Source organism: Bidens hawaiensis, unplaced genomic scaffold (assembly GCF_021521415.1).
Source record: "Bidens hawaiensis isolate Kalapana, Puna unplaced genomic scaffold, B.hawaiensis_p1.1 tig00062761_1, whole genome shotgun sequence".
NCBI lineage: Eukaryota > Viridiplantae > Streptophyta > Magnoliopsida > Asterales > Asteraceae > Bidens > Bidens hawaiensis.
In genome coordinates this window covers 719-9,968 of record NW_027501269.1, presented here as the reverse complement: position 1 = coordinate 9,968, position 9,250 = coordinate 719, and the positions used below count along the sequence as shown (strand labels likewise).

Genomic DNA, 9,250 nt, shown 5'->3' with positions numbered 1-9,250 from the left:
TTAGGGTCAAAACGAGTCAATGCTAAAAGGGTTAATTTAGTTCAGTTCATGTTGGTACAATTTTGAGTCGAAAGGGGTCAAGTCAGAGTAAGTTTCGAATTAGAACGATGCACTGCGCAAACACCCAGCTAATTTTATTAAAAGCTTCAGCTACTTTACCAAACACCTTAATATTTCTAAAAAGCCACCCGCTACCGGCTACAACTGACGGCTAATTTGCCAAACATGCCTTAAATATATCCAAAAAGCTATAGGCTACAATTTTCAATCACCCACAATTTTGCCAAACATACCCATAAATGTGTTGAAAGCTATACACCATCCAAACGTAATCGCCGACAATTTCGGCTCCTCCCCATTTGTTTTGTCACTCTGCAAATCAAATCTTCGGAATGAGCATTCAAAACTAATCCACTTTCGTTTGTTGGTTCGACCAAGATGAAGATGAAGATGAAGATGAAGATGAAGATGTGGATGAGAAAGCCAGTGCTCATATTTCTCTTCATCACTGTTCTTGCTCCCATTGTTCTTTACACCGATCATAAACTCACCACATTCTGTAATACCCATTTCCTCTGCATCTTCTTTTACTATTATTCTTTACAAATACAAATTATTATTATTCACTTTCTATTGCAGCTGGGTATGAATTCGATATTCAAGATCCTTCAACACTTGTAAGAAATATTTCCTTAACTCCTTATTGTTAATGGGTTTTGTTTACTTTTCTGAATTTTTTAGTGGGTTTTCTTTCATTTTTGTTTCAGTCGTTGAATCTAGATGTAAAACCCCTAAATTTGCTTCCTGAGGTGGGTGACGTCACCAGTTTGTGATTTGCCTTTGGTTTATAATGTTTACAGGAGTTATCTGTAGCACAGGAAGAACCGGAAGCTGATGCTCGTGTCGAGAGTCTGACTAGATCTGTTGTTCATGTTTCCGATGGTGAAAGATCTAGGAGAACCAGACAGCTTAATGAAGGTTCTTTTATTGCTTTTCATTGAGTTAATTTGGCATCATGTTATTCGTTGATTTAATTTGTGATCTTGATGTTGGAATTCGATTAGAACCCAAGGACACTGGGACGGATGAAGAGGATAACATTATTAGGCAAGTAACTCAAGGTGAAAACAGACTGGAATCAGTTGAGAACAAGGAGCATGTGAAGTTAAAGGGTGCTGAGCATTCAATGCTAGCATCATCTCAAGCTGTAAGTTTTTTACTAAACTTATTGATTTGCTGTCACTTTCGTGTTTCTTGTGAGCTGTCAATCATTGAATTAGTTCATGGCTAACCGTTTAAATAGGTTGGTATTAGTTGTATATGTCATCAATAAGCCAAAATGTGGTATAATTTTGTTCAAGATTTTGCAAATATTGGCTTGGATCTGGTTGATGACTGTACATACTTAACTATCATTATTATTACTATTGTTATTATTATTATTATTATTATTATTATTATTGTCATACATTCCATTTTAAAAATGAACTCACAAGGTTTTATGCATGATAATAAAACTTATAAACTGAGACTTAATTCTTATTAATATCGTTTTAGGAAACCAAACCCGAGGCTCAAAAAGCTGGTAAAACCAAAAGTGAGAAACCAAACAAACGTGTTTTGGTGGATAATCGTGTTCGATATCTTAAGGATCAGTTAATTAGGGCAAGAGTTTACCTTTCCCTTTCATCAACAAGATCTAATCCTCAATTTAATCGGGAACTCCGGTTACGTATGAAAGAAGTCCTACGAGCACTCAGTGATGCAATCAAAGATGCAGATCTTCCGAAGAAGTAAGTTCTATTGTCAATGTTTGTATACACGCAATTCCATATATGCCCCTGAAAAGATACATGATATCATTTACTCGTTCAAAATACTAAATACTGTATTTACTGATTTAAGTGAAGGGTATGAATGTCACAAATTTTAAAAAAGGTATATTTGATATTACGAATTTTTATTGACTTTAGGGTTCTATATATTCCGGCAAACTTACATAACATCGTATTTACCATTCGACAACTTAAAGTATCATATTTAATCATTTAAAATAATTTATAATATGTCTTTTGTACCCTTTTTCTCTTACATAAATATGATATAATGTAAGTTTACAACACTGCTTAAAATAATTTATAATATGACTATTTGACCCTTCTTTTTCTCTTACACTCCAAACTCTAATATCCTAGTATAAGTTTCAAGGGAAGGGTATAGGTCATAAACTCGAAAATGGATATATTTGGTATTACCACCCTTCATTGTGTATATATGATATTATGTTTGGGGATAGTCCTACCAAAAGTGGTTTGTTTCCTATGATGATATTATTTATCTTCTAGTTTTGGAATTTAATATATATTCAATGTTGCTATAAATGTAGTGCGTATGACAAGCTGAAAGCAATGGAGCAAACACTTGCAAAAGGGAAGCAAATGCAGGATGATTGCACTGCTGTTGTAAAGAAACTACGTGCGATTATTCACTCGACTGAAGAACAACTGCGTGTGCATCAGAAACAGGCCTTGTTTTTGACTCACTTAACCGCCAAAACCGTTCCTAAGGGTCTTCATTGCCTCCCTTTACGCCTTTCAACTGAATACTACTCGTTAAATTCTTCTGCACAGCAATTCCCGAATCAAGAAAAACTAGATGATCCTGAGCTGTTTCACTATGCTTTGTTTTCGGATAACGTGTTGGCTACTGCGGTGGTTGTGAATTCTACTGTTACCAATGCTAAGGTAATTGATAAAGAGTTGTTTACTTTTGATTAGATGGGCTTTGTTTGGGTTTACTTTTGTAACACCCTTAATTAAATGGGTTGACATGTCAACCCATTTATGACCTGTTTAACCATTTTTTACAACTCACTTACCCGTTTGACATGTTTGCAACTGGATTACAACTCGTTTGCCTCATTTAGAGAAATGGGTTAAATGGATCCTGTTCGGAGTGACATGGGATAAATACCTCAACCCGCCAACCCGTTTACGGCCCATTTATTACAGCCTACTAACTCGTTAACAGTTTAGAACTTGATTACAACCCATTTGACTTCTTTAGATAAACTAGCTAACTTCTTGTGTTCGGATTGATATTTTTAACACGTTCAGTTAACTATGTTGACCCTCCAACCTGTTTACGGCCCATTTAATACAACTCACCAACCCGTTTAACACGTTTACAACCTTATTACAACCTGCCTGACTTGTTTGAATAAACGGGTTAGCCAGATCATGTTCAAGTTACACAGTTTTAAGTGTGACCCAATTAGGGTTGATGTCTTTTACACGAATGATAATATGGGTCGTGTTTGGGTTTCAACGATTTAACTTGTCAACTTGACACAATTGACACTCGCAACTTAACAAATTGAACAAATTGCTAACTGTAACGTGCAAATTTTTATATTAAACAAGTTGACCGCCAACCCTTTATGAACCATTTATTACTACCCACCCAACCGTGTAACGTGTTCAAAACTCGATTACAGCCCTTCTGAGTTGCTCAAATAAATGGGTAAGACAGGTTGCATTCAGGTTGCACTATTATAAATGTGTCTAAGTTAGATACTATGCTATCAATATCGGTGTTATAGCGGTGCTATAGCGGCTAGCGGCCCATCAGTAAAATAGCGGTCAAAATATCGGTTCCGCTATTTGCAGCGAGATTTACCGCTATTTGACTACCGATATATCGGTTAAATCGGCGAGTTTATCAGTAAAATATTTTTGACCCAAATTTGTTAAAACTTTTTGGCCCAAACCCTTACCTTTTTTTTGGCCCATAGCCCAATTCCATTTGATTTAACCCTAAGCCCTATATCTGATTATTATTGAACGGCTTTAAACATCGACAATCAACTTCCTGTTTCTTCTCCAATCTCAAGCCACTCCAGCCACTGATGCTCATCTCACCATCAAATTGTTATTTTGTGTTTTGAACTGTTGACTTTTATAATTTTGGTATTAAGACTTAAGTATTAATATTAGATAACTTTTGGTGTTATACACACACACACACACACACACACACATATATATACACACACATACACACACCACTATCCCACCGCAATAACTGATATCTCAGATATCGGTCATTGACCTTTATCCGCTATTTTTTGGCATTAACTGCATAGGTTAGATATATAAGTCGTGTTTGGGTTCTAACAGTTCAGACCCTAAATTTTCAAATTTGTAACTATTAACGTGTAAACATGGCAGGAACCTTGGAAGCACGTGTTCCACCTCGTAACTGACAAACTAAATTACGCTGCAATGAGGATGTGGTTTCTCGCAAACCCACCCGGTAAAGCCACAATCCAAGTCCAAAACATTGATGAATTCACATGGCTAAACGCAAGTTATAGCCCGGTTCTCAAACAATTAGCTTCTCAAAACATGATTGACTACTATTTCAAAACACATAAATCGGCTGACTCGGATTCAAATCCCAAATTTCGCAACCCAAAATACCTATCAATGATGAATCATCTTCGGTTTTATCTTCCCGAGATCTTTCCAAAGTTGAGTAAAGTTGTGTTTTTGGATGATGATATTGTGGTTCAAAAAGATTTAAGTGGTCTTTGGGCTATTGATCTAAAGGGTAAGGTGAATGGTGCAGTTGAAACGTGCGGGGAAAATTTTCATCGGTTTGATCGGTATTTGAACTTTTCGTATCCGATTATAGCTAAGAATTTCGACCCGCGAGCGTGTGGGTGGGCGTATGGGATGAATGTGTTTGATTTGGAGGAATGGAAGCGACAGAATATTACTGATGTTTATCACTCGTGGCAAAACTTGGTAAGTGTGTTCATCAAACAAAAGTGTTAGCTTCGAGTCTTGACTAGGGGTGTTTAAAAAACCAATGAAACCGACCGAAATGCCCGGCCAAAGGAAATTTGGTTGGCTTGGATGGTTTGACTTTTAAGGTTCAAGCAGTTTGGTTTTTGTGGTTTAGTGGTTTTAATGGTTCGGTTCGAAACTTGGAACCCCAGCCATTTGACAGTTATACGTATTCATTGTAATTAAGGTGCTAAATGGGTTGTGTTCACGGGTTGGCGGGTCTAACCCGACACGAGTCTAAAATTTAACACGAACTCGAAAATCATGTCAGACATATGAACCCGAACAGACACGAATATTCTCGTTTAAACCGAAATTGTTTTATTAATTTCTCTTTTAAGTTTTATTATAAGTGTTGGCACTATCCAGCCAATATAAGTTATTACACAAAACACCTTTAAAAGTAAAAACAAAAAATGCAAAAAAAAAATAGGTTAAACGAGTCAACCCACGAGCCCGTAAGGTTGAGACGAACGCAAACTGTTTTGCTGAACCGGTCTGCGGGTAACGGGTTCGACCGGAATCTGCCCGAGCCCTTTTAAGCTAAACCCATACCCGCAATTTCGTGTATATCATAATTCACACCCCTAATTATAATCATCAACCATCTATTTGATGTTAAAATTTGTGGAACAAACTATCGATTTTGTAAAGACAATAAAAAGTTGTTCAAACTGCCAAAACCAAACTGAACCTTAAATCGCCAAATCAGTAAATAGGCCAGTTTGTTTTGTCGTTTCTTAAAACCCTAGTTAGTGTTTCGGACCACAATTAAATGTGTTTTGTCTTTGTGCAGAATCATGAGAGACAACTATGGAAGCTGGGTACACTACCACCGGGTTTGATAACCTTCTGGAAGCGCGTATTTCCACTGGAAAAATCATGGCATGTACTTGGGCTTGGGTACAACCCGAGTGTCAGCCAGAAAGATATCGAGAGGGCAGCTGTTATCCACTACAACGGGAATTTAAAACCGTGGCTCGAGATAGGGATACCGAAGTTCCGAGGGTATTGGAACCGGTTTGTAGACTACGATCAGGTGTACATGCGTGATTGCAATATGAGCCCGTGATAAATGATTGGGTCAGTAAGTAGTATATATTCTTTGATTGGCCGGGGCGATGATGGTTGGTTAGTTTGTTCATTGTTCGGTCGGCCCGCGTTTTGTTGTGAAGGAGCAAGTGATTATTATATATGTTAAGAAAGTTGATGTTTGACTGATCTTCCAAACAACATTTTGGGTTTTGGTTGAATCCAGAAACTGGATGATATGCATTTTGTATTTCTGTATATTATTTACATACGTTTGTAGTGATACAAACACTTGATAGAAGTCAACATATGTGAATCTTTAATTCTTTTCAGTTCTCTTATCGTTACAAGAATTAGGAGGTCGAATTATAAGAAAATGATGACGTCTGATGCTTCGATTAATTATAGCATTTGATCGGTAATATTCATCGTCAACAGCGATCATCATCGTTAGAAAATTTGCCTTAAGGTCTCTATTATATGTACTCTAGTTATACGCAAACGGTTGCAAATTTGGTGGAACGATCGGGTTTAAGTGTGTGATCTCTAAGCCACCAAGAACACAAAATTGAGTCTAGGGTTGAAATGCTTATAATCATAGATTGTTTGAATCCTTAAATCCAAGATATGCTAGTAATTGAGTCTAGGATATGTCTTTGAAAGAAGTCAATATATGACAGTAAAATATGACCACCAACTAATTTTTACTTTTTTAACAACGATTTTTTTTTAATTCTTGTCATTGATGGGACTTAAATTCGAGATCTCACTCTCTCAAATCTAGATATTTAAATTTTTTATCTTTATAAATAGTACCCCCATTAATATAACCACCATTTATATACTTATGATATTACCCTCAATTAAAAGTCAAATCAAAACACAAATATTGAATATTTTATATGCATCCTTGTATAATTATAGTAATTTGTTCTATATTTAATATCCTTTATAATTAAAACCAATGATTTTAAAATCGGTAATTGGAAGGGAGATTAACAGGGGTTGAACCGGTTTTCACCAACCTGAACAAATTATTGTATATTTTATATCCAAAAAGATTTGCTGCCTATGACGCTCGAACTAGTAACACAATGCAAGGGAATACACCAACCAACCACGCCATCAACTTATTATCTATATTTGTCTACTGGAATTCTTTTATAATCTACTCAAGAAATAATTCCAAAAAATTATACAGAGCAATCCAATAAGTAATAACATAAAAAGTTATGCCTCAAAATATAGACACTACTATTAAAGTAAGTGATAGTGATATTTATGATGAATCCAATTATTTATAGTCTCAATCTTGTTTTTATTTGGTTATTATATACTATATTGTTTAATACGTTATCCGATTGTTAAATCTGGTTTGACCGGTCCAACCAGTGAACCAGTAAAACAATCGATTCGGTGTCCGAACCGGTTACAAAAACATTAATTAAAACTTTTAAATAGTTTACTTAGGTAGCATGCTGATTTCTTTCCAAAAGAAAGGTAGCATGCTGATACTTAATCATTGGCTAGCAAACTTACAATACATGAGTCTATGTCTCAATGACTACTGACTGAGAATAAAATAAATGGTAAAACAAAGGAGACAGTTTGACCTAGTCAACTCTAATTCCTTTCATTTCCTTGGGTGAATAAACTATACAAGTATTGTGGGAATGAAGATACATCAAATACAGTATTTGTTTTAGTATTAAATTGACTTAAGAATCTTGTAGTTGTCCACTTTACCTTCTTTTGAGATGGCAACAAGCATCATCCATTAAAGCTGGCCATCACTCTTATCATATCTTTTTAACCTTTTTGACCCACAACAGATATGCTCACTCATTGATCCATTTATCAATTCACAAATAGTATATACATACACATACAATAATCAAGTAGGAAATCTCCAAAAAAAATCACTGTTTTTCAAACACTTCCACTTAGTGTTAACAAGATGTACTATGATAGAGAAAACTACCACTGTGGTTCTTATATAGTTATATTTTTTTAATTAACAGCACTAATATAAATGTCCTATGTGGTTTTAGAGTGGATTACTTTTTATAATGTTAAGTGGATGTCGGGAACTAAGGACGGGGTACCCCTACCCACTCACTAACTGGGAAAGCTTAGGAATAAATGAGCAGCAAACATAAGCTATCAGATGGGAAGCTCGACCCTTGCACAACAAGTTTCTTAAGTTGACCAGGAAGTTCTTGCTACAGTAAATAGCAAAAAAAGTCATGACTGTCAAAAAGTAAAAGCAATAATAGGACATGCAAATGCTGAACAAAGGTTGCACGAAAATGGCATGCACTCAGTCTGCATAAGCTGAAAGAAGAGCTGACATTTTCCCTTAAGGAAGCTTAAGCTTCCCCCAGATAAGTTTCCAACTGCCTATAAAAGGAACACTTTAGCCAAAGGTATATTCATTCTCATTCACTCTATTTTCTCTTTACTCTCTCTTCATACTCTTACAGTCTCTTTATTGTATCATATTACTGATTCTCACGGTAGAGGTTGATCATAGGAGCCCCCTCTTACGGCGAGACTAACAGGTCGTGTTTTCTTTGATTCTTAGCAGGTTAGGAAGCTCTGATTAGGCACATACTTGTTGGTGCATTGTGTCAGTAGTTCATTGGTCTTTAATTTATCGTGTTTGTAATAAGATTATTGTCCGTTATGTTTGTTTTTGTTTAGGTGAACTTGATGTTATGTTTTGATATAAGCGATGTTAGCCAACGGGGAAGTTAGGGACAACTTCGCCTAGTGATGTTTGGCTAAGTTTCCGTTCTTAAATAACCTAACTTGGCCGTAGGGTTTTAGAAGGGTTTTTTTATATAACTTCTGAACACTTGGTTTTTACGTGTTAGGATCACTGGGTTGCTAATAACATATAAGGATTTTGGTTACGTGTTTGTTCATTGTTCGATTACGATTCATTCATCCGTATACACTCGTAATCGTATACAAAGGGGATTCTACACCCTTTGTGTTCGAGATATTACTGTGAAGATCCGGCTGGGAACCTACAATTGGTATCAGAGCTATAAGCTCTTGATTGTGGGGTTCGGGATTATCACACGAGTGTTAAAATCCTTCCACGAGGATTTTAGCGAATTATACACGTAATATCTACACATTTTATTCCTTGTAGCTCTCACCGACCATCCTTCAACCCTATAATCCATCCATAACGTGAAACTTTGATTCGAAATCGTAAATGTTGGGTCCATATTTGGTGGTTTGTACTTAGTTCTATGTTTATTGGGTTTCGTTTTGGGCTATGTATGTAAACTGAGATCCATTATGGATCTCGGTGGGCTTTGAGCTTTGTTGGGCTTGTGTATTGAGTACCATATATA

The 9,250-nt window shown here is 36.0% G+C and overlaps 1 protein-coding gene across 3 annotated transcripts; it reads left to right on the top strand.

Annotated features, from left to right (window-relative positions):
• The first annotated feature begins 300 nt into the window (after nucleotides 1–300).
• On the top strand, nucleotides 301–6,198 carry LOC143603799 (putative galacturonosyltransferase 4). Of its 3 annotated transcripts, XM_077080495.1 has the most exons (9): nucleotides 301–427; nucleotides 463–559; nucleotides 640–677; nucleotides 861–978; nucleotides 1,065–1,207; nucleotides 1,558–1,793; nucleotides 2,387–2,744; nucleotides 4,230–4,808; nucleotides 5,647–6,198. In XM_077080495.1, exons 2-9 carry the CDS (start codon nucleotides 463–465, stop codon nucleotides 5,920–5,922), a joined length of 1,845 nt encoding a protein of 614 aa, XP_076936610.1. In that variant the 5' UTR covers nucleotides 301–427; the 3' UTR covers nucleotides 5,923–6,198. The 3 variants fall into 3 exon arrangements, with proteins under 3 accessions (XP_076936610.1, XP_076936609.1, XP_076936608.1); XM_077080494.1 differs by having other exon boundaries at nucleotides 301–559; nucleotides 879–978; XM_077080493.1 differs by having other exon boundaries at nucleotides 301–559.
• The last annotated feature ends 3,052 nt before the right edge of the window (nucleotides 6,199–9,250 follow it).

Coding starts and splice junctions, on each gene's coding strand:
- LOC143603799 (XM_077080493.1), top strand. CDS start 439: ATGAAGATGAAGATGAAGATGAAGATGAAGATGTGGATGAGAAAGCCA. Junction 560..639: donor TCATAAACTCACCACATTCT/GTAATACCCATT, acceptor TTTCTATTGCAG/CTGGGTATGAATTCGATATT. Junction 4,809..5,646: donor ATCACTCGTGGCAAAACTTG/GTAAGTGTGTTC, acceptor GTCTTTGTGCAG/AATCATGAGAGACAACTATG.